At 47.2% G+C, this 26,160-nt stretch overlaps 1 protein-coding gene across 2 annotated transcripts in view; it reads left to right on the plus strand.

Moving 5' to 3' along the window:
* The window catches only part of TMEM132D (transmembrane protein 132D), a 416,714-nt gene that overhangs the window by 380,698 nt on the left and 9,856 nt on the right, over window positions 1-26,160 (plus strand). For both annotated transcript variants that reach the window (XM_054005982.1, XM_054005983.1), the window contains one exon: window positions 25,533-25,738. In XM_054005982.1, the coding sequence (XP_053861957.1) occupies window positions 25,533-25,738 (206 nt within the window). The remainder of the gene's footprint in view (window positions 1-25,532; window positions 25,739-26,160) is intronic.

A 26,160-nucleotide genomic window follows, 5' to 3' on the forward strand; every position in this document is an offset into this window, starting at 1 on the left:
CCCCTTCTGGCAATTGTCAGAAATTAGTAGGCTGAGCACATCTGTGTGCAGCAAGGAGCAGGCAGATCTTTTGGTGGGTTCACCGAAAATAGCCAGATTACTGTCTGGGGGCCAGACGGTGAACCCCTTCCTCACAGTGATCAGCTCTTCTTCATGCAAATAGAGGAACTGACTTCAGTGGAACTACCCAGGTGAGAAACTGAGGGTGGGGGAGAGGGACTCGCATTCAGGCCCCATTTTTTTTCTTCTGAAGAAAGGTGATACAGTTACGTACAATTGTCCCCAAACAGCCCCATTACCTGCTCTAATTAAGAGTGCAGCCTACCATTCCAGCGCTAGCTAAGTGCAGAGAATCAGGGTCATCAGTTAGATTTCCGTTCGATTGCTACCACTGTGAAGTGTTATTGCTTTCAATAATGTACTCCTGGAAAGTAGCTCCCAACTCTAACCACTGCTGCTGTCGCATAGGGCTGAATTCCCAAGCTTTTGTTTTTAACACCTTGCTGCTAAGCCCCTTGCAAGTCTCGAAGTTACTTTAACAGTGACTGTGAGTTGGAAAACATGTGCTGGCTAGCACCTTAGCCTGTCCAGATCTGCTGATTCTGAGCTTTCCTGGGTAGTTTGTGTGCTAGCGACTGTGTTTACACATTAGGTTACACACTCCTCTGCAAGGTGATTTTTGACCTTACTTCCTAGGTCTCTTTGAGAACTTCTTTGTGAATTTCTCTTGCAGCATCCAGTCTCTGGAAGATGTTAGCCCATCGTCCCTACATTGGGATGCCTGAGTCCCTTATTATATATTTTCACAACAGATTGTCTCCTTTTTCTACCCTCTAAGTGATATAATTGAATCCATGCTTCCGGCAGACACAGCAGAACTCCTTTTCCCCTGTGCCAACACCGTACCAGGGAGTGGAATTAATCTGGAAGATTACCTTTGAAAACATTTTATTACCCAGGCAGAAATCATCCTGTCCTTGTTGCTGTGACTTCCTAAAAGTCTGATTTAGCAGGACTGGCTAGATGCTATCCATGCTGGAGACTTGAATAATCGTTTCATCACATGGTCAGTGCCCCATGTGCCTTTTGGACCACACAGTTGCTCAGAAGAATGGATAGGTTACATAGATTATTTCAGCAATATTTGGCCACTGTTCTATTAAGCACCAGGTGAGGGATGACCTATGTTCAGGAGTAGACTGTTGGTCTCAGCTCATGGGGCAGTGGAGTCTGAGAGCACAGGGGATTTCAGACTCTCTCCTGTCCTTTCATCTTGTCCTTCTCATCTCCCTGCAGCTTCTTTTTGCTCACGTCTCCCCCGTCCCTCTTCTCCTGTAAGTACCATTTATTCCTTGGAGGTCTGGCTTTATACTTGGCTTAGGTCAGATAGTTTTTCAGTGGTGTCCCTAGTTAAAACGTGTATATTCTTGGAAAGCAAGTTAAAAGAGCAGGAGACTTCCGCATAGACAGCAGGAGTGCTGCTGTGCTGGGACTTTAGGGTCTGTTCAAAGCCAACCGCCGTTAATGAAGGGACTGGACTTCAGATCAGATCCTTGGACAGAAACATTGCATCTTCTCTGTTCACAACGTCACCACTTGCTCAGACTGGTTTCTCTAGGCAGCCCTGTCTCTAGTGTACGTGTGTGGTGAGCAAGCTGGCATTTGTCTGGCCTCCATTTAGGGTGACCAGATGTCCCGATTTTAGCAGGACTGTCCCAATATTTACTTGTTTGTCCCGCATCCCGATCGATGTTTGGTCGGGACGCGAATTGTCCCGATATTTTGCACTCGCACAGGCGGAGGAGGCTCATGCTCCCCCCCACCCCCAACTCAACCCCGGCCCCACCCTGACTCCGCCCCCTCCCTGCCCCATTGGATCCCTCCCCAAATCACCATCCTGGCCCCGCCTCTTCCCCAAGCTGCTGTATTCCTCCTCCTCCCCCCTCCCTCCCAGGCTTGTGCGCATCAGCTGTATGGTGGCACAAGCGCTGGGAGGGGGGAGAAGCAGGACAAGGCAGAGGTGAGCTGGTGCGGTGGCGGGTGGGGAGCTGCCGGTGGGGGCTTTTTTTTTTTTTTTCCTCCGCCGCCGGCTCTCGGGGTTTTTTTTTTTGCTCTGCTGGTGATCCCCCGCCCCTCCCCATGTCCCAATATTTCATGTCTCTCATCTGGTCAACCTACCTCCATTTCCATTGTATCTGAGCACCTCACAATCTTTAAGGGATTTGGCCTGACAAAACCCCTTTGAGGTGCTAGAGAGACTTAAGAGACTTGCCCAAGGTGACACAGGAAGTCTCCAGAGGATCTTCCCCAGGCCCAGGCTAACGCCCTAACCGCTGCACAATCCTCCCTGTCACGCTGCTTTCAATAAGTCCATCAGCAGAGCTTCATATTCCCTCTCCAGATGTAGAAGTGTCACTGCTGAGTCCTCAGCAGCCCCCTGTCACTGCAGCACCGATGGGATAATTAGAGCTGACACTCCCTGTCTAGAGATTTCTTGGAAGCTGGAAAAATGAGCATCTTGTCCAAAAAAAAAAAAATGGCAGTGCTTCCAGTGCATGATGCAGTGACTGAGATGAGAGATGAATGATTTCAAGGAGCTGTGTGATGCATCAGCTGGGTGTCTTTTTCTAACAGTTTGGAAATCCAGAAACATCAGTGAGGATTTACATTTCTCTTTCCTTTCAAGCTGAAAAGGGAAATAGATTTTTATGTTGGCCTGACTGTTTTTCCTCTACTTTTAGCTGGACCACATCAACAGCAAGTGTCGCAGCAGCCCTGCTTAATGCAGCAATAATGGGCATGTGTTCTTTCGTCTCATTTGATTGTTTGGGATTTTTAATTAAGTTTTGCATTTGATTGCATTCAGTGCTGAAGGCCTTTTTAAAAGAGGATTTCACTGGGGTTGTCTTTTAACATGGTAATAATGAAATTAGTTCCAGACAGACATGAATCACAATTCAAAGGTTGATCTTTAGCAGTAAGTGAAACAAACAAATAAGCCTTAGAATAGCATTTCCAGTTATTCTAGATAGAGAACAGGTAGAAAAGTTATCAGTGCTAATGCTTCAGGGCATAAACTGGCCAGCAAGGGAGTCAGGAAGAAACTTTCCTCTGTGGGGTTGTTTAAAGGGCTTGCACAAGGTCTGTGACAGCTGTCATTTTAGCTGACAGACTATGGGGAGTGAACCATGGACTTCCTGAACTAGGAGCATAAGCTGCTACAGTTTGAGTTAAAGAGCAAAGGCAACAAAAGACTCCTGTTCTCTGTGGATCAGGCACCAAGGAGGACCTATAATACACACTAACTAGTGAATTACACATGCACCCAGTTATGTCCCATGTAAGCCCTCAAAATATGGCCCAAGTAGTGTGTTGGCTTCATTAAGGAGAGTTCACTTCTGGGTCTTCTTCAGAAGCATCCAACACAGCCAAGTGTCAGAACTGGGATACAGCACTAGATGGACCATTGCTGGTGGGGCCCTTGCTTTGTTCCTCAGTCAAATGAATACAGTGTTGAAATTGTTTAGAGAATGGATAGATGGAGCCTTCCTCCAGCTCTTCCCCCAAGGACAGAGCTGGGTATAGTGAGCATATATATGGTCAGGTGTCTTCAACATATCCCTAGACGATTTTTCTAAACGTTATGCATTATTCTGAGCTATCCACAACTATTAGAATGCTGATTTGAATTTGCTCAAGGAACAGAATTATTGTTTGTGGCTGGTACAATCCATCAACATAGCCTGCTAAGGCTAGATGGGAAAACGTGTCTCAGGGAAATGAGAAGAAAAATAGTCTGTTCTTTAGAAAGACAGGCTTGTTAACATAATTGTAATATATGTGACCTCAATGCCGGCATGGGAAATCCATTGGAAATACTGTACTACACAAAGACTGTAAGGAACCAGATGATGTGTACCACTATTGCTGTGGTTAACAGGGGCAGGATTCACTGTAGATATCACCCAACAAATTAAGTTACCATGAGAGTTAAAGCTCAGAAGCTCAGAAGTAAATAAAGGTAGCAATGCTAAGCATGCCAAGTGCCAAACTGTGGTACTTGCTCTGGGAGTGCCAAGAGGGTAACAAATTCTGGGACGTAGGAATAGAGTAGTTACCAGAGGTTCGGTATGTCTGTCTAATCAAAGATGGGCAAGCTGTAACAAGAGGAAGGATGGTCTTATGACCAAAGCGCGAGACTAGGACTCAGGAGGTCCGGGTTTATATCTATCACAAATACCCTGCAGAGCCTTAGGCAAGTCACTTAATCTCTCACTGACTCAGTTTCCCTTTGTCTGTCATGTTTATATATTGTAAACTCTTCAGGGAAGGGGTTGTCTCTCCTAAGTGTTTGTACAGCATCTGGCACAGTGGGTTCCCAATCGCTACTGGGGCCTTTCGGTGTGACGGTAATATAATAATGAAACACCATCAGGAGGAAAAGTTCTCATCTGGACTGATGCGGATGTCAAGGGAGAGTGACCTGCACAGTGTAGAAGCCAACATAGCCAGGGAACAGCCACTTGCTGGCCCACAGAGAAGCATGAGGGTGGGATCCCACAAAGGCAGAGAAGATGAACACACTGAGGCATGAATCCTTGCTACACTTAGCACGAGAAAGGAGATGAAATCCGTAGATTTGTTCACTCGGGACCAATCCTGAGCCCAGCTCAAGGGTCAGCCTAGGCACTGGACCGATGCATGTCAGGGCTGTAGCAATATTTGGGCCCACACATTTACCCCAATTGTGAGTTTAACTGTAAGGAGTGAGTGAAAGTTCACAAAATGTCACAATAACACGTAACAACGAATGTTGATGGGAAAAAGTGCAAAATGGAGGTGGAAAGACTGAACTGGTCCAAACGAAAAGGCCTGTTGATATAACTCAAGGACCGTGTTAAGAGCATGTCTGGTAAACAAGAGAAGCTGGGACTGGAAATTGATGGACTAATACTGGTGTGGAAATTAGGTCTAACCGGTCACCCATTGCTCCCTTTTCTGGTCCTTAAAAGAAAAGATTTTAGGGGCAGAATAGGAGGGAAAAGAAAGCTCGAGAACAACAAGTGCTGATTAAAAGAAGGGGAAAGAGCAAGCTTCAAAAGCTGCTACCCCCACCATCTCCTAGGACTCCAAGATCTACCATAACACTGCTGGGTCTTTGTTGTCCTAGTCCTGAGAGATGTGCTGACCAGACTGGACCAAAGACAGGGACCCAGATGACATCAACTCCACCAGCTCTGATTGAATCCCAAATGCCACCTGGGATATTAAACTTTGTTTCCCCCCCCCCCCCCCCCCCCCCCGTCGACCTGTCCTTTTTCTCCCCCTGCCTTATTTCACCTTTTTCCTATCCCTCTCCCTTTTCCTTCTGTCTAATACAAGTCTGGCTTAGCTAGCGAAGACTGTGTATTTTGCAATACTACTGTAAGCCTGTGATCAGAAAGGCAAGCAAAAACAATGCCCTAAACAACCCAGTGCTGGTACAAGTTTGCCAGATCTTGGAGCGGCTAATAAGACTGTGTGCTTTACCAGCAGTGAGATTGCAAGGGAAAGTCAGCACCAGAGACAAAAGTTGCTTTTTCTATCTTTGCTGTTCTTTTCTCTCTCTTCCTGTGTGACTTCGTTTTGTTTTGCCTTCTAGGAAAGGGGATCAGAATTTAGCAACAGCAGCAGCTCCAGCCCATCTCAGTTAACTTCTTCTCTTTTACCCCAAAGGGCAGTTATATTACTATCTAAGAGACTATTAGACAAGGCGGGAGTGCGGTGGAAGGGTCTCTCTAAAGACATTCTACAGCTAAAGGGAACGAGAACAAAGGATGTTGTTAAAATGAAAGCCTTACTTAACACTTCGCATTTCAAAGGCTTGACCATTTTTCCTTCTTTTTCTGTATCTTTAAGTAAAGGTTCCACAGGGCTGGTCATGGTGTTTGCCATGGTACTAAGCACGCTGAGGTCTCTGTGTGCTAAACCCCAAACTTTGTTTAAAACTGTTTAATGGTGGACAGTTCCAGGGTCATGTTAACCCATTTATTCCATTGAAATTAATACAACAGTTCAGGGGAAGAGGAATTTTCCCCAAAGGCTGCAGAAGCAGCTGCTAAGCTGTTACCCAGAGACGGTTGTAATGCAATGGCTAGAGTGCCCTTGTGGCTTCCTTTCTTTTCCAGGAGCAGAAGAGCTGTGGTCTCACCCTCAGATAGGCGCCGAGTTTCTAATCTGCTCCCCCTCGACTCTGCCCAAGCCCCACCCCCACTCCATCCCTTCCCCCAAGGTCCCACCCCCGCCCTGCTTCTTCCCACCCCCACCCTGCCCCTTCCTTTCCCAGTTCTACCCCCTCCCCTGAGCATGCTGCACCCTCGCTCCTCCCCTTCCCCCCCCAGTGCCTCCTGACACCACAAAACAGCTGTGGGGGAGGCGCTGATCTGTGGGGCCCACAGGAGGCGCTGGCGGGAAGGGGAGGTTCCGGTAAGGGGGCTGCTGGTGGGTGCTCAGCACCCACCGTTTTTTTTCCTGTGGGTGCTTCAGCCCCAGAGCACCCATGGAGTCAGCGCCTATGCACCCTCAGACCTACTCCGAGCCACCAGTAGCCTGGTGCCACACAGGGAGAAAATGCACCTCCGTGCGTGACCCCTTGCACATTCTGCCACCACCACCCTTCCACAGTGGAACTGCACCGGTTGTGCAATCAGAGGAGTTTCCCCACCTGCAGAGGAAGGGCAAGAGTTGGCTCTTTATGAATACTGGTCTCTGAGTATTGACGGACAGCCATGGCACTGAATCGTTTCCTTCAGACACTCCACTGAGACAAACAGATTGGTCTTCTCCAGACCACTCCCAGCCATGTCTCCCCTAAGCCCAGCAAGGCCTGCTGTAGAGTGTTAATGAGAATGGGATCTCGCCTGAGCTCCACTCTCCCTATTGGAGCTACAGATGAAAAATTTCATGAGCAGGAAAAGGGAATTTTTCCTTACAAAGAGTTTTTGCTTTTTATGGGATGAGCAAACCTCAGTGAACATATGATTTCTTTTGGTATTGATCTTCTAGCTTTGTTTTTATCGTTCTACAGGCAAGTGAGAATAACACACACTGTACTTTGTACAGCTATGGGAAAGTAACTCTAGTAGGGCATAAATCACATGCCCAGTAAATCCAGCCTAATACAGATTTGCTACCTCATATAGAATAATAGAAATACAGGGGCCTTGAGAGGTCATCTAGTCCAGCCCCCTGTGCTAAGGAAGGAACCAAGTAACCCTAGACCATCCCTAGCAGGTGTTTGTCCACCCAGTTCTCAAAAACCTCCAATAATTGGGATTCCACAACCTTGGAAGCCTAATCCAGAGTGTAACTATCCTTGTAGTTAGAAACTTCTTCCTAATATTGAATCTAAATCTCCCTTGCTGAAAATCAAGCCAATTCTTCTTATCCTCCCTTCAGTGGGCCTGGAGAACAATTCATCATTTCGTCTTTACAACAGCCCTTAACATATTTAAAGGCTATCCGGTTCCCTTCTGAGTCTGCTTTCCCGGTCTGAACATGCCCAGGGGTTTTTTTAAACCTTTCCCCACAGGTCAGGTTTTCTAAACTTTTCATCGTTTTTGTTGCTGTCCTCTGGATTCTTTCCAGTTTGTCCACATCTTTCTTGAAGTGTGGTGCCCAGAACTGGACACTGTACTCCAGCTGAGGCCTCACCAGTGTAGAGAAGAGTGGGACAGTCACCTCCCGTGTCTTACAGACAACACACCTGTTAATATACCCCAGAATCATATTTGCCTTTTTTTTTAAACTGCACCACATTGTTGGCTCACGTGCAATGTATGATCACTGTGACCCCCAGAAAAGTGTGGCCGTGCAGTACAGTACAAAGTACGATAAAACGAGCAAATAGTATGGTAAAAATCTTTTTAGATCATTCGTGAATTACATGAATAGAGCGAAAATGTTTTTATGGCCATCAACCAAATCACCTAATGGAGTGCTCATGGAATAGGATGGGTCAGCATGAAATTTTAAATGTGCACTAATCTGCCTAAGACCAGGGAAGTCTGAAATATCCTGTGTGTGGCACCTGTTTTATTATGATTATACACAAAACCATTGTAACTGCGGTCATGTTACTAGTCTTCAAATACTTTGGCTCAGCGTGATCCACGCATATGATCCTGGGCAAGACCTGAAACCAGTTATTGCTTCTGAGCTAGGCGGTGCTTTTAGCACATGGCCCATAGTAAGGGGAAGCGCACTGATGTGCTTAGTAGCCTAGTGCTTCAGAGAGTTATAATGCCTCCTGAGCCTCTCCAGATACACTGGGATGCTGTAGAAGTAATTTGCAACACCCCTTTATGGGTGCATGTCCCCACATCCATATCTGGCCAGCCAGACTCCATCCAGTTGCTCCCAGCCCCTGCATACCCCCATGTTTCTTATGCAATATGGTCGGCCTTAACACAGGTTACACAAGGCAGGGTGAGTCCTTCCACTCCCCAACACAACTTTTGTTAGACAATGGAGCCTGTATTAGGAAACTAAAGAAGGCTTGAATCTCCCCATTACAGCGGGGGTTAGTCTGTATGTCTGGCCACAGTTTTCCCTGTTTGTGTTTAGTCAGTCTAAGCCATTGCATTTTTCACCAGTTCTATTTCACTTGGAAGCGAAAGCATTTATTATCTGGAGACAAAGAGGCCACCTCTGTTTCCCTCTTTTCAAGATCCAAAAATCAAAAGCACTTCCTCTCACTGTACATTATTCCTCCTCTTAATCTTCACATGGGGGGAAAATAACACTCATTTCAGGATTAAAAACTATCGGTATTGAAGGAAATGATGTTGTTCCCCCCCTATGCCAACCCCAGATTACCAAATCATAGCCCAGAGAGTGCTTGTGGTTTTCAAAGCGGAATCTGAAAAGGGTATGGAGCATAATTATCATAAAGACAATCAGGATTTACACATTACAAATTATTGTGACTTCTGCAGTCTTAAATACTAGGGGACAAGATGGCAGTTCTGATTACGCGTAAGACTGTGGTTGACTTTTCTTGGCACTTATATGTCATAGCGCCTACGTTTCAGTGGCTTGCTGGTTCGGAGAAGTGGATTCCAAAATGAGCTCATTGTTTTGGCCATGTTGTGCTGGTACAAACCCGTATCATCTGGCTCATTTCATAACAAGAGCCTCGGGTGGACAGGAAGTTGCACCCTTTCCTTTCCAGCTGGAATGCAGGAACAGCAAGGTAGCCAGCAGCAAATCAGGAGTGGTGGTTGTGGGTAGGGTGGACAGCAGTCAGAATGAATGAAGCCATTTGATTTCTCTTTGCTGTTTCCTGAATGTCAGGAATAGAGTTTCATCCTATTCGTCTTCAGATAGGACCACGTCAGGCCTTCAGTCTGGTTATGTCTCCTGTTCCCTGCTGCAGACTGAAAAGATGGAGAACTGTATTCTGATAACAATTAAATCTGAGGTAATTGATCTATCAAGTCCCTATCACCCCCTCATTATTTATAAAACAATCTTCACAGCATTCCATGTGGATGAAGGGAATATTATTTGACAAACGCAATACAGAGAGATTAGGTAGGGTGACCAGATAGCAACTGTGAAAAAACTGGACAGGGAGTGGGAGGTAATAGGTGCCCATATAAGAAAAAGTCCCCAAAAACGGGACTGTCCCTTTAAAAACGGGACATCTGGTCACCCTGAGATTAGGTGACTTGCCCCAGGTCATCTAGGAAGTCTGAGGCAGAGCTGGAAATTGAACCCAGGTTTTCTGCGTAATCATTTAGTGCCTTAGCCACAGGTTCAGGCTCATGCTCCTTCCCTGCAAGTGAGAGCAGCTTTATGGCCTTCAGTGGCAATACCCCTGATTTTCATAAATGTAACCGAGTTTAGAATGTGACCTATAGTGATATGTATTGCTGGACTGTAGTTAAACAGAGTTTCACTGTGGTGGATTGTTGTGACTTGTTACTTCGGTTCAAGCTGGAATTGGTCAGAGAAACTTCAATAGAACCCTATTATATCAGAATATGCAGTTCTGTCCCAAATCAAATAGCATCACAAAATCAGGTTGATTTCACTGCAGTTTTGTTTCAGAAGAAAACTGGGGTAAGGTGGTGGGGAGGAGAGTAACAACAGTGTGGAACATTTTGTTCTGAATATGTCAGAACATCTGGTTCCTACATTTTTGGAACAGAACATTTTGATTTTTCATTTTTAAACAATGCTTCATTTCAATTTTTTATTCTGGGTGGTATTATACTTTTAATAACACAGAATTTGTAAAAAAGACAAAATTGAAACCAAATGACTTTGTCAAAAGAGAACATTTTGATTGACTTAAAGCAATTTTTTCTTTCAAAATTCTCCGTTAGGCAGAATTCTGAAATTTTTCATTTTCACTTTGATTTGGAATGAAGCCAAGTTTCAAAATCCTTCACAGATTAGAACTTCCTCCACAACGCTATAGCTGCAGTACCGAGAGGTGGGGACCACTGAACATCAGAACTGTACCACAGCTGGTTACTGTCTATTGTGAGAGACAATTGTTTAGCTTCAGGCGACGTGAAGGAAGCTCTTTTTAGAGGCTGCAGGTAGCTCATAAACAAGTACTAAACTATCCATGAGGGGAGTGTGCACTCCTGCGTGCCCGTATGTCCCATCCTGTCTAACTTAGGATCATCTCCTTTGGCAAAATTCACTTGTGTGCAGTGGGCCAGTACACACATTATGTATAACTTAAGTCCCTGAAGATGCATAAGCCTTTGCTAACCCTCTACATAGGGGTGAATTTTGGGTCATGTCAGTAGTAAAAATGCATGCAACAAATAAAATTGAAGGGAAAAAATCTGCAGAAATGAAATATTCTTGATCTAGGTTAAAAATAAGGAGGTGATTCCCCAGGAGAGATTTTTAACCAGGGGGCTTTCAGTTAGTTTAGACCTATAGACTTCAGACATTGTGGCTGATCCATAACATTCACAGGGGAGGCAGCATGCGGCGAGAACTGGATGTTTGCCCAGAATTGTAAGTCCTTTTAATATGTGTTACTTCATATTTCACTCAGGTATATTTTGCTGGGGATAACGTATTAATGTTTGCCACAAAGCTGCGGAACAAAATAAGATTTCCTTAGGAATTAATTGGAAGCAGTGTTTTCCTAATCAATATTCCCTAAAATGCGCTCAAGGTGCATTAGCACATTAGGAAAGCTACCAGAGAGCCATCTTTTATCTCCGCTCAAATCCTTAGGGTGGTTGAACTTTTTCTAAAGCAGTGGTGCTGTTAGCTGGGATTGGAACACAATATCAGTGGTGCAAGTAAAGTCCATTTCTTACCGGTACGGGGGGTGGGGAAGAAGGGGAGAGAACCAACTAAGGGGAGGGGGCACATGACCTCCCCACATGACCCTCCATGTGACTCTTCACCATCCCGCCGCCACCCCGTGCTCTGCCCATCCCCTCCCCACATCCATCCCATGTTACCTGGGGGGCGGCTCTATCCTCCTCCTGCTGTGCTGAAGACTTCGGGGCAGGGCACTCCCGGGAACCACAGCGGGGAAAGGAGCAGAGCCCCTAGCCCCGCCCCCTGCCCTTCCACAGAGCCGCGTCTCCGTCCTCCCTCTGTGTACTATAGCAGCAGCCCTGCCGGAGGACAGGGGGGGCGAGGCTGGGTGGGGGCAGTACAGCCGCCGGAGGAGCTGCCGGTGTTCTGCTCCTTTCCCTGCTGCTGATGCCCCTCCCAGCGGGGAAAGGAGCAGAACTCCCATCCCCGCCCCTCAGCTCTCTCCTCCAGCGGGGCTGCTGCTGTGGTACACAGACGGAGACACAGCTCTCCTCTGGAGGCAGTGCTGCTCAGGGCCACTCAGAGGATTCAGGGGGCCTGGGGCAAAGCAGGGGAGCTGCGGTGCTTGTACTCACCTGGCGGCGGTCCGGGTCTTCGGCGGCATTTCAGCGGCGGGGGGCCCTTCAGTCGCTCCGCATCTTTGGCAGCAATGAAGGGCCCCCCGCCGCTGCCGAAATGCCGCCGAAGACCCAGACTGCCACCGGGCCAGGGCTCACGGGGCCCGGGACCTGGGACCTGGGGCAAATTGCTCCACTTGCCCCCCCACCCCCGGGCGGCCCTGCTGCTGCTGTGTCCTTCCCATATGCTGTACCAGCTATAAATAGCTTGCTGGTACGGCGTACCGGAGCGTATCGGCCTACTTGCACCGCTGCACGATGTGATGGGGTCACATAATAGGGAGCTACTGTGCAGAACCTTTTCAAATTGGAGAAAACATTTAATAGATACATAGAGTGGGCTAGAAGGTATCACTGTGATCATCTAGTCTCACCTCCTATATAACACAGGCTATAGAACTTCCCTGGAAGGATTCTTGTTTGAATTAGAGCATATCTTTTAGAAAAACATCCAATGTTGTTATAAAAATTGCCAGTAATGGAGAATCTACCACAAACCTTAGTAAGTTGTTCCAATGATTAATTATACTCACGGCTAAAAATTAGCTCCTTATTTCCAGTCTGAATTTTTCTAGCTTCAGCTTTTAGCTATTGGATCTTATTATACCCTTGTCTGTTAGACTGAAGAGTCCATTATCACAGGGCTTTGGAGCGGAGCCCGGAGCTGGATTGCGAAGCAGCTCCGGAGCAGTGGAGCTGCAGGTTTTTACCTGGAGCTGGAGCGGAGCCGGAGCACAGTTCCAAAGCCCTGCATTATCAAGTTTTTGTTCCCCATGTAGGTACTTATAAAAGTGATCAAGTCACCCCTTCTCTTTGTTAGGCTAAATAGACTGAGCTTCTTGAGTCTACCAGTATAAGGCATGTTGTCCAATTCTTTAATCATTCTCCCAGCTCATCTCTGAACCTTCTCTCAACATCCTTCTTGAATTGTTGAGACCAGAACTGGACACGGTATTTCAGTAGCAGCGTAAAATACGGAGGTAATATTTTACTCCAATTGCTACTCAAGATTCCCATGTTTATACATCCAAAGATCACATTAGCCTTTTCGGCCACAGTGTTGAAATGGGAGCTCATGATCAGCTGATTATCCACCATGACCCCGAAGTTCTTTTCAGAGTCTCTGCTTCCCAGGATAGAGTTCCACATTCTTTGTTCCTAGATGTATCACTTTACATTTGGCCATATTATAACAATATTGTTTACTTGTGCCCAGGTTACCAAGCAATCCAGATCACTCTGCATTCATGATCTGTCCTCTTCATTATTTATCAATCGCCCAATCTTCGTGCCATCTGCAAACTTTATCAGTGATGATTTTACGTTTTCCTCCAAATCATTGACATCCGTTAAAGAGCACAGGGCCAAGAACCAATCCCTGTTGGACCCCATTAGAAACACGCCCGCTCTAGCCAGCCTGTACTTGAGAAGATTGGCTCCCCATCTACTGAGATGAAGGCCATCCAAATTTTATAGCCCCCTCTCCCAATAGAAGGTAGACCAGTGTTCCACAAAATCAAAACTTTTTGCTTTACACCACTTACCTATCCAGTGGTTCACTTCCAGTATCTTCTGTCTTCCTTTGCTTGTGGGACAGGAAGGAACTCCAAGAAGATCACTTAAGCATTCTTCTCCTTCAGTACCGTTCTGTTATGGACCAGGATGTAGGCAGAGCAAGAATCAGGTCTAGTGTGAGAGGAGGCATCCAGGTTAGGGAACAAAGCCAAGGGTCAGCACCAGAATCAAATGCCAATTACCAGAGCCAGGAGTCAAACCAGAGTCAGACTCAGGAATCAAAGCTGAGGGTCGGAGCCGAGGGCAGATACCAAATGCCAGAGACAAGGGTCAAGCCAGAGTCAGAGGCAGGACTGATAACTGATGTGGAAGCGAGATAAGGGCAGGAACTGGAGGTCAGGCAAGGATCAAGCATGGAGCAAGAGCACAGTGGGAACAGGAGTGAAAGCAGGGATGAGGTAGAAGCCAGGAGCAGAGCAGAAATTAGGAGCACGGTTGGGTGCAAGAAGCAGGCACAGGCAGGGTCCAGTGCAGCCACAACAGAAAATCATCTTGTTGGTCAGACAACTTCCTGTGCCTCCCTCTGGTTTACATACCATAGTTGGACCAATCAGTGAAACCTGGGCAGTCCTTCAGTCAGCCAGGGCTGTACTCCTACTATCTTTATCAGCCCAGTGGGTTTCAGCAAACATTGGGTGGAAGTCACTATGCAGCAGATGGATGGGCACTCCCAGGCCTGGATTCAAGACGTGGGACATCACATGTTCTGAGTTCTCTGAAGTCATCTATAATCTGTGCGATATCCCACAGCACAGTGTCATTAGTATTGATATGCACCATCACCAGTGGATCCTTGCCTGTCAGAACTCACGTCACATCATCCTTCTGTAGGATGCAGAAATGCTCCTGCAAGGGGTTGAGCACCTTTTGGTTTTGTTCTGCCACAGAGGATTCACAGGACCTTGGGCAAGTTGTGTCACTTCACTTTGCCCCAGCTTCCCACCTGTAAAAGAGGAATAATGATCATGCCCTCCTACATGGGGTAGAGTCACAAGGAATGCTTGCAAAGCATTGTGAGTAGAACCAGACCAAAACAAGTTTTGACATTTGAAAACCAAAATATTTACATTTGGAAATGCTGCTGCAGTGACTCATGCGAGTTGTAGTTGAGGTGCCTCGAGTTTCCATCCTCCTGTATAGGCTAGAATCTCTGGCCTCCATGTCCTCTGATCCACCTCAGTCTCCCCTAATGGACAGGTGCATCATAAGAGTCCCTGAGTGTGGTGCAACATGGGAGATATAGTTCATGTGGGGAGTTCCATTCATAACAGAGAACAGGGACGTGAGGCATCTGAACTACAACGCCCATGTGGTACTGGATCAGCATTTCCAAATCTAAATATTTTCAGTGTGAGGCGTTCATTCTTTTTGACCAAAAAAATATATATATATATCAAACCTTTTCCTGGAAAGCAGATGCCTTTCACAAAAAAATTATTTTTCAAAAAATACTACTTTCCATCAAAAAACAGTTTTGATGGAAAATTTGCATCTAGCTCTTGTTGTGAGATCCTTTGATGGAAGGTGATACAAAAACCCAGAGTACAATTATCAATGAATGTACGTATTTCTTACTCCATTCTGGTGCACCTACCAATGGCTGGACATCAATAGCCTATAATCTAACGGTCCTCGTAATTTACATATATTTGCTGTCTCCTCTGCTTTCCATGTAACCAGAAGGAGCCTATTCTTTTCATTTCAATATCAGCTTTCATGCTGAGCAGCTGGTTCCCCTGGAATGGAAACTGGTTTCCCTTGATTGACTGCCACATGGTAGCAAAGGTTGACTAGGTCAGAAATGCCAATCTGACATGAGCCCATTTTGTTTCCTTCTTATTTCAGAGCACTACTTCAGGGAAAGAAAACACAGAAAGGCTCTTGCATTTTTTGCTGACACTTATGACGTGATCAATTGCTTGAGATGAGGCAAAGCAGCCTGCACAAAGTGTAGACGTTCACATTCCCTCCCCACCCCCCAGAGTAAATACATTTTGACAGACTTCAAGGCAACATCAGATTTAGGATTTGGCTGGAGTTAAATAGCTGAGCTTCAAGCCAGGCTGTGTATTTTTTGCTCCAGCTGTGGAACAGCACAGCTTAGGATGTTAGTGCCACTGACACACAGGTACTGATAGTTGAGGAGACCGAGACACTGTATGTTGAGTAGCACCTCCCTCTGCAAATAGCACAGGAGTCAATGGGTCTACTTATGGGAGAAAGCTCTACTCAAGGGTGAGTGAGGGTAATAGAATCTGGTCTAAAATTGATGCAACTTCTGTTTCCTACCCCTTTCCCTCTAAAATAAAAAAGTTCTCTTCTCTACTACACAGGGAAATGCTGTACTCAAGGAGCAGAGGTTCAGTAATTATTCCTGATTCCAGCATCCTTTGGTGTGGTCAGGCAATGTGCTACCACCAATAGATTTTTACTATTAGATTCTGATCTCCTATGGTTTTGGTTCTGATTGGATTCAAAACCAGGAAGGGTGTATTTTCTAGCTACACAGTGGTCTTGGGTCAACTTTACCTCCTGTCTTGCCACCCTGCTACTGTCAGTCACTTGTCCCTGTCTTGTGTAGTTTCAGGCTGAGGTCAGTTCCCAGACTTCACAATCGTGTATCTCATTCTTCCGCTGTCTGCTAAGTATCTGTGGTTAAAGGTGATGCCACATTCCCCGCGGCACTTGCCAATGTCTTACAGAATAGGGATGATAATGGTTTCCTCCTTTTGCACCTTGACACAAAGCTTAGGTGCCTCCTGGAGTCTTTCAAAGCTCAGATGAGTTCCATTTGTTATTTTCCTGGTCAATCGCTTTTTCCTCATTATAGAAAGGCTGGAAAACTCTCCTATTCTTCTAAGTGACAGCACTGATTCCAGCAGGACTCATTAATATAATTTATCTTGCTAACTACTACTGCTTATGCTTGTGGGCTAAGCAATATGCGCCATCCTAAATCAGCAAATATCTGGTAAGCCTGCCAAGGTGGCAGTTATGTATTTGAAATGTACAATATAAGGAGAGCGGTGCTTGCACGGGGAAGGATTACTGCCCTACATTGCCATGCATTAAGATTAGAAGCCCAGCGCATGGTGCATTCCTGAAATATAAGCTGTCAATTGGGAACAGTGAAGACTAGCTTTCCTAATCGTCTGTCCCTCAAGATGCCCTAATCCAGAGTATTCATAATTGACCTATGTGCGTCTCATTTTCATAGACTTATTAGGTGCCTCTTTGTAAAAGAGCCAACAGAATTACTGCGGGGGGGGAAAAACGGTTTCCTGTAAGGATTTGTAATCAATATCACATGTGGGCTCAATGATGCTAACGAGGTGGGGAAGTGCTTCCATCTCTGGTGTTGCTGTGGGCTAAGAAAGAAATGTGGTACACTTCCATTGCGTAATACAAAATGCACTATTCTTCCTGCCTTCTTTCCAGACCTGAGGAATCCATTCAGCCCAGTAAACTAACAAAGGCAGGTCTGACTAGCTGGTGAATTAGCCCTCCAAGGTAACATTTACCCCAGACAGTTTCTAATAAGTATGAGAAAAGCAGAGCGGTGTTGTTAGGACAGGCAGTGGGGCCAACTATCACGATTCTTCACTGCCCAGAACTTCGCAGAGGCCTTTATACCTGTAGACAGTGGGTGTAGAATGCTACCAAGTCAGAATTCCTCTCTTACAGTGGTAGTAGCGTTTCACACCTCCTTCACGGGCCCTTTGCACAGCGTTACACGATGACACAGATGCAAATCAGCACAGAATCAGATGTAAGAAATTAGAGTGAGAAGCGCGTGGAGAATCGCTGCCTGGTTGCAGGAGTGTCTGGCTTCTGTTGATGACTTCTGCTGAACAGGGATGCCAAAGGCTTTGTGTTCGCTTGCTCAGATAAGAGGGTGAACTCTCCAGAATCCAATAGCATCCACAAGAGGAAGAAATAAATTCCCATTTCTGTGTTCTATCTTATGAAAAAATAATAAGGAAGCTTTGTAACTATTTCGCTTGCAATCAAAACTGAAGAGCTTGGAATGTCCATGTGCTGCTTTGGAGCGACAAGTTGGTTTCTTTTTAAACAACACAATCAGACACTTTAACAGAGAAAAGTAAGGTGTCTCGGCACAGCAAAGAATCCACCCTTTCAAGTCCATATTTGCTTTCCAGGGAAAAACTCCTCAGTTTGCTAGAGCAGCAACGCTTTCAAGTTTGCAATGACACCAAGTGAGTTGGGTGCATAGTCTTGGGCTACATTATGCACAGCTCTGTCTGGGAGATTGGCATTTGTCTCAAGAAGAATGAGTAGTTAATTGGTGGGATTTTTGAAAGCACTCCATGCTTCTATTCCCACTGAAGTCGATGTAAGTTCTGCCATTAACGTCAGAGTTTAGAGTTAGGCCAATTTGAAAATCTCACCCTACAAATTTTGTAGGATGATTGATCCCCACACCACACCCAATTTGCCTTAAATCTTTTGTTTAGTGCATTCATGACATGGCCACATACCTACTTCATAATTCCACTGTTATCGCCCTGTATTGTGCTGGTGACAAGCAGCCTCTAACCTCTGCTGCTGTGGTTGACTGAGATTAGATGTATGTGGCTCAGGGGAAGCTTTTCTAGCTGTTCACCAGCATAAGAGAAAGAGGGGAGTTGCAGGAGCCAGACCAAACCCCAGGCACTTCTCTGTACTTCCAAGTTCACTGTTACAAATGCCATTTAAGAGACTGTCCCCTCGGGAGATAAAAGCTTCCCCATGTTGAGAGATTATCTGGAGGGTCTTATGGGAGCTAACTGTATCCTCTGTAAATTAAATGGAGGACAGCTCAGCACATTTGTCTGGAAACCTATTGTGATACGATGGTCCAAAAAGCTCTAGCGAGAGAGCAGCACTGTAATGATTTAATGGCATTATTATGTCCTGGCATTAGCAGTGGCCAGAGCCCAGAGAGGGCTATGACAACAGCACATTAGCAGCAAAAGAAAAGGGAATCCACCTCCACCGTCCCCTCCCGGCTTGTTTAATTTCTAGGGGGACAGAGCATCGCCAGCCCTGAGAGATCAAACATCAGAAGCTAGACTGAAGGGAAATAAATCATCAGGTCTGTGTGGAAAACATGAGATTGATTTCAGGGTGAATTTGTGCACACCTACATGTACAGGGTTCCAGTCCTACCCTTCTTGACTGATGAAAAGGGGCTTTTGTATTTCACATGTCATAGACAGATTCTTATTTAATATAGAGATATTTATGAGGCATCTACCTTTTAAAATGTGCTTACTAGTTCTCTGGAAATTGTCTGAGGTAAATAAACTTATTCTGGGCTGATCCCCCACAGCACTCCTACAGGGAGAAGTTTGCTTACACACACACACACTCTCTCACACACACACACACATACACACACACACCTCATTCACTGCACTCACGAGCTTAATAAACTTGGAGCTTCCCTATTTCTGTCTCAGATGGTGAAGGGTGAAGAACACCCCCTGTCCCGATTTTTTACACTTGCTACCTGAGGGTGCTCAACTGAGACCCATCAAACCAGCTATTTGCAAGAAGGAAACAGACTGACAGAGAAACTGCCTGGTTTTTGGAAAACCTATATCCTTTTTCTCTCTTCTGCTGAATTTTCTCTTTCTGCTTTAAGATGAATGGTTTGGACATGTCTGAAGTAAAACAAGGCAAAGATAATCTGCCTTTTTTAATGATGACCTGTTTCTGAATGCCCTGGCCTGATTTATGAAAATGAAGTATATGTTGTACCATGTCTTGGTGCTGCTCTGTTGGCATTGTGAACAAACTGCAACTGAACCATTGTGTTTATTCATCCAAAGGACTGGCTGGGAATTGAATGATCAAATAATTATTGCTCTCTTCATTTACAGAGCAGTAAACGGGAGAGATTGGGTAACCGAACCGCTCAATCTCTCCCTGCCCGCCTGCATCTGTTTGTTTTTATACATTATAATCTTAACAGACAAGATCAAGGCATCTCTTTAATCATTCTTGCAGTAGTATTGGGATTTTGGTTTGCTCCCTGTTTATGATAACCCTGGGGAAGCCAGAATTGAAGTCTGTTTTCCTGCCAGCTTTATTTTCTCTCTCCATTGCATGACCATTAATGAATTTAAAATCTGGCAGCCTGATTCTCCTCTCACCCTGTGTAAATCAGGAATAACTCCATTAAAAGGGAGAGATTCTCACCCCCACTTCGGTTCCTTTATGTCGCATAAAAGGGCCAGAGAGGCATAAAAATGCCCTCAAAGCCCTATATCCTGCTGCGGAGGATTCCCCTGGTGCAGGCACTGTAAGGCTGCTCCCAGGGACCTCCTCAAGCTCCTCAGTGCTGGGGCATGGCAGGGGCAGAGCTGGGGGTGGGAGAGGCATGCTGAGGCGACCGAGATTCTGGGCAATGCTGCCACACACAGGACAACTCAGGGAGGCTGCTGTAACTTAGGCCTCCTGGGCTGCAAGTTCTAAGGTGCAGCTCCTAGAAGTCCAGCACAGAACCTCACCCCGGCTGTCACGCTCAGATCAGCGTCAGAAGTTACTTATACCCAGGAGCCGCTTGAGGGTCTAGTCCCAGCTCTGTCCTTGCGGGAGACTTAGCCTCTCTGCCTCAGCTTCCCCCTCTGGGAAACGAAGATACTTGATTAATTACCTCCCCAAGGCATGGAGTTAACTAGTTAAGGCTGCGTGATTGCTTAGTATAGCTAATTGTAAGTGAGGCACTGGAGTTGTAAGCTAATACATTGGCCTCAAGTTTGAGAAAGGAAACTCCCCATTTACAGGCCATTCATTGCAGTCGGTATCCGGGCTTCAGTGTGCAGAGGCAAGCTAAGTATCTGAGGCATTCAGCTCCCTGGCTGATTATTTTCCTCGGAGCCACCTCGGCTTGAACTTTGATCTGCAATGACTCAGGTGTAAACAAGAGCTTTGAGGCTTTGTCTAATTTTTCTCCTCGCGGGCCTCCCAAGGAAAAGAGCGAACCAGCAAGTAGCAGCTGAAGCTCATTAGCACACCAGAGATTTTCAGTGTCAGAGCATCACTTAAAACACACAGAAGGATTAGGAGGAACGCGCAGTGCTAGTGGGGAATGGAAGATCCTCTCCTGCAGATGCAAGGTAACGTGAGGTGAGAGATGGAGCAGGAGTACCAGTCGCTGCCTGAGGGTCCTGTGCCCTCCTGTCTGGCAGACAGGACATTGGAGAATACAGGTGGGAAGAACAGGGCTGGCGCAACCCATTAGGTGAAAAAATTGGGGGGGCGGCGACCGCAGCGGCCGGATCTTCAGCCGCCCCGGTTGTCAGCAGTATTTCGGGGGCGGGACCTTCTGCCGCCTCTGTCGGGGGAGGGATTTCGGGGGCATGACCTTCCGCCGCCTCTGTTGGGGGCGGCATTTTGGGGGCGGGACCTTCCGCCGCCTAGGGCGGCAAAAAAGCTGGCGGTGCTCCTGGGGAAGAATGATGCAATTCATGTGAGCACAATACCTGTAGGGCAGCACTGTGCCCCTTGTACAGATCCAAGTGGAAGGACTGCTCTCTTCCAGTGCCCTGGGGATGGAATCTACCCTACACACACAAGAATCCATCCATGCAGCTAAAGGGCGGGGACAAAAAAATGTGGAAATGGTTTTGCTATTAAGCCCTTTGTATTGAAAAACAAAATACCAAGGATGTAAATTGTGCCACAAAAGCTAGTGATATTTAAATAACATTTAAAGTCACTCAGCATTTAAACAGAAAAGTAGAAAACGGCATTAAATTCAGATAAGTGCAAGATTATGCATTCAGGAGTCAGAAATATTAAATATATCCACATAATGGAAAAGAAGGTCTGGCTGGTAATGGATTGTGAAAAGAGTTCAGGGTTTTAATAGATCATTCCTTCAGATCATCAGCACTGTAAAGTGGTAGTTAATAAATTATTTGACATGTACATTTACTCATATATTTTAACTAGCTGTAATGAACAGGTCTTGTCGGCTCACCTAGAGTCCTGCAATAGCTGCCAAAGCGCTTGAGTGAGATTTAGTAACTCTCAGCAGTATTGATAGCCAGGGCTACAGGTTATTATGAATAAAGTGTTGTCAGAAATGGCTTGGAAAGGACATTGTGTCCGACCCTTGTCAGACTCACAGTATTGAGGCAGGCTTGGTTTATGCTCCCACCCTGAGCTTTCGGACGGACGATATGTCTTCTGCTGAGATCAGCTGTAGACACACATGACCATCTCTTTCTTGGTAGATCCTAGTTTCGCTAACGTAGAATCTTTCGATATCAATCCATATGGCAAGTCAGGGCAGCCCAAGAGATAAGCTAAGTAGGTGGTTGCCTAGGGTATTATTTTTGCAAGAGCACAGTGACTGCCTTGGACACTGATCAGCTAGCCAGTCCCACACTCTTTGAACAGAGGCTGGGAATGGCTGAGCCATTACACACATTGAATCTATTTCCCCATGTTAAGTATCCTCACACCTTGTTGTCAACGTGTCTGAAACGGGCTATCTTGATTATCACTTCAATAGGTTTTTTTCTCCTGCTGATTATAGCTCATCTTAATTAATTAGCCTCTTAGAGTGGGTAGGACAACCCCCACCTTTTCATGTTCTCTGTATGTATATATATCTCCTTGCTATATGTTCCATTCTATGCATCCGATGAAGTGGGCTGTAGCCCATGAAAGCTTATGCTCAAATAAATTTGTTAGTCTCTAAGATGCCACAAGTACTCCTGTTCTTTTTGCGGATACAGACTAACACGGCTGCTACTCTGAAACCTCCCACACTCTTGTTCTCCAGTTAGAGTTTCTACCCATCTGGTTCATTCTCCAAAGGGACAGGAGGTTTCTGTTTCTGCTGTTGGCTGCAGCAAGGCTTTGGCCTCCGAGAATCCTTCATACTATTACCTACCACACCTCTTTCGGCACACCGCTGCAGCCAAGGAATTCTGGGTCATGTTTGAAGAAGTAAAGGCATCTTCTGCAGATGGTTGAGCAAACATTTCTTCTTCCAGAGGAAGAAATGGTACAAATAGAGGATCCAGTCGGTTACTGAACTGGCTTGCTGGTGGGAAGGAGGGAACAGAAATTGAAGAGAGAGTCATTGCCCAATTCTGTCTTTGCCACAAGTGTCAAGTATGAGGACATTGGGCTTCAGGTTTGGGTTTACCAGACCAGGGGTGGTTTAGACAGGAGTTCCATTTCATTTGAACTGCCAGAGTTCAAAAGTGGTTCAGAATGAAGTCTGGTTCTCCCCCATCTCTTGATGAAACTAATAACTTTTATCATACAACACACACACACATAGGGTTACCATACGTCCGGATTTTCCCGGACATGTCCGGCTTTTGGGGGCTCAAATCCCCGTCCGGGGGGAAATCCCCCAAAAGCCGGGCATGTCCGGGAAAATCGGGAGGGAGGGCTGGGCCGGGGTCGCGGGGCCGGGCGCGCGGTGCCGGGCCGGGCCGGGAGCCGGGCCGGGGCCGAGGGGTCGGGCCGCCGAGGGGGTGCGCTGGGCCGCGGGGCCGGGAGCCGGGGGGTCGGGCCGGGAGCCGGGCCGCCGGGGGGGTGCGCTGGGCAGCGGGGTCGGGCCGCCGGGGGGGTGCGTTGGGCCGCGGGGCCGGGAGCTGGGGGGTCGGGCCGCGGGGCCGGGCCGCCGGGGGGGGGTGCGTTGGGCCGCGGGGCCGGGCCGCCGGGGGGGGTGCGTTGGGCCGCGGGGCCGGGAGCCGGGCCGCCGGGGGGGGGGTGCGTTGGGCCGTGGGGCCGGGAGCTGGGGGGTCGGGCCGGGAGCCGGGCCGCCGGGGGGGTGCGCTGGGCCACGGGGGTCCGCGGGGCCGGGAGCCGGGCCGCCAGGGGGGGTGCGTTGGGCCGCGGGGCCGGGAGCCGGGGGGTCGGGCCGGGAGCCGGGCCGCCGGGGGGAGGGTGCGTTGGGCCGTGGGGCCGGGAGCCGGGGGGGTGCGTTGGGCCGGGGGGTCGGGCCGGGAGCCGGGCCGCCGGGGGGGTGCGCTGGGCCGCGGGGCCGGGATCCGGGGGGTGCGCTGGGCCGCCGGGGCCGGGAGCCGGGGGGTGTGCTGGGCCGCCGGGGGCCGGCCGGCAGTGCTGGGCGGGCCGGGGGTGGTCGGCCGGGGGCCAGGGCCGGCACCCCAGGGCCCGAGCCGACCCAGGCTGGAGCCACCGGGGGGGCCAGCCTGGGCCGCACCTCCTCCCCCCACACCCCCCCTTACCTGCCCAGGCTTCCCGCGAATCAAATGTTCGCGGGAAGCAGGGGAGGGGGCGGAGACTTTGGGGAGGGGGCGGAGTTGGGGAGGGGGAGGGGGAGGGGGCGGGGCTGGGGGCGGGGCCAGGGCCCCGTGGAGTGTCCTCCTTTTGGAGGCACAAAATATGGTAACCCTACACACACACCTCCTCCTACCTTTCATGCTGTACATTAATGAAGGCACTATTTCATTCAGCTTTTTAAAATGCAAAAATCAAGTGCTCTTTATTAGGGAGAGGTTGAGGGGAAATGCTAATATCAAATAATCCTCAGCATGTGTAGTCTTTCAAGGAACCGCCCGTGCAGTAAATTATAATAAACCTGTCTGGACTTGTTTCAGTAAAACTTTTTTCAATCCGATTTGAGTGCTTTTTGTATCAAGAGAGATTTAAGACCTCACAATGATAAATGGAGCCCTATTGACACAATGAATACATGCCTCCAGATATGGATGGATTAGAAAACTCCCTCTGTCTCAGTTGAACAACAAAATACCATTTTCTGTTTGCTTTGCATATGCTTGTTTTATTCTGTGGTACTGTCCTCAAAATGTATTCTTATCCCTATGAAACTGGGGAAAAAATGTTTCAAGGCCTCCAAACATAGCCTTCTTATAATGACAGCTCCACCATCCCCAGAATGTTGGGTTTGTTTGGATTGTGAGCGTCCTGCTCCATTTCTCTACTGTCCCTCATTAGGGACTAGGTCCTGTAGTCCTTACTCATGCAAAACTCCCACTGAAGTCCAAGATAGCAGGGTTGGACCATCCTAGAATAACCTACAAGTCACTTGGATTCTGTATGATGCAGGACACTAGGGAAAACAACAGTAGGTTAGCATCACTTGAACAGAGCCCAGAGTTCATCTAAACTATGGAAGGCTGGGAAGCAATAGAAGAAGGGAGAAATGCGGTGCAAGAAGAGGGAAGGGTGACGGGACCAAAGGAGCTGGGGGTGTTTAAGAAGTAGCAGAGATAGTGAGAAGAAGACCAGGACAGGAGGAGGGAAGCCACAGAGGAAGCATAGAATGTCCAGAAGCTGTTCACACCATTCCACAGAAATGCACAGAATGCTCTCACAAACATGGTGAGGACCTCAGCTTTGTGTCTTTTCTGAAAGGTGGCACCTCCAGAAGCACAGCACCCCTAATGCCATGTGTCGGTGTTGGTCCAGTACTGATTCAGAGGGAATCTTTAATGCTACTTCCTGCAATACAGCAACCACCACCACCACTCCAGGACATCATTTCAGAATTGATCAGGGAAATATGCCTCCTATTGAATATCCTGTGCAGGCACCTACCCATCTGATTTTCCTCATGTTTACATCACATTTCCTTAGAATCACACCAAACAGGAGGAGAGGGAACTTAATACCATCTGTCTGACTTACTGGGGGGCTGGGACCATGACTCAGTGGACTTCCATCAGAGCCAGAACAAGTTCAGAACCAGAGCCAGAGGTCCTAATGGGGGGGCTGAGAACTGAATGGAGCTGTTCTTTTATGATAGCTCCCATTGGAAATATTTATAGCAGGAAAAGCCTGTTTGCTCGCAAGTATTCCTAAATTATGCAGTCTGCTAATGGCAAACCAGGCACCTTTCTTGTTGTTGCTAGTTGTCCTCAGAGTTTGGAACTAGTTCAAACCGAATCTTATCTCTCCCTCCCTCCCACTCACTCAGCACGGGGTGAGCTTTATAATTTTGTACAGAGACTCATTAATTTTTTCCTCCTTTCCCTTTTACAGGTTTCTGACAGATGTGACTACGTCTTTGTCAACGGGAAGGAAATGAAAGGCAAAGTGAATGTCATCGTTAATTTTACTTACCAGCATCTGACTGCCCCACTGGAAATGACAGTCTGGGTTCCTCGCCTCCCACTGCAGATAGAGATTTCTGACACAGAGCTAAACCAGATCAAGGGGTGGAGGGTCCCTATCATCTCTAATAAGAGGTAGGTTTCATTAGCGAATGTTCAATCTGGGTTGTTCACATGCCAAGGAGCTGACATGGCCAGCGGATCTGCACACACTCATTTGGCCTTAATGCAATTCCGGTGTAAACCTGAAGGTCACCAGACGTTTATTCAATCAGCTGTCGCATTGTACTTATTAGGGCAACAGGAACCACAGATTGCATGGATCTGCGCTGAAAATCAATTTCCTTTCATAGCACTAGTGGCTTAAATGGAAATAGCTTGTTGGCCGGGTGAGGCAGGGTCGGTGTTTTCACTTATGCAATACTACAAGACATCAGCAAAGACCAGATCTGTCTGGTCTGAGGCCTGGTAAATGGGATGCCATTGCTTAATTTATGATTAATAACTATTTATTAAGCATAATAATTACTAATTGTGTTTGCATCACTTATATAGTC

This window comes from Malaclemys terrapin, chromosome 16 (genome assembly GCF_027887155.1).
Source record: "Malaclemys terrapin pileata isolate rMalTer1 chromosome 16, rMalTer1.hap1, whole genome shotgun sequence".
NCBI lineage: Eukaryota > Metazoa > Chordata > Testudines > Emydidae > Malaclemys > Malaclemys terrapin.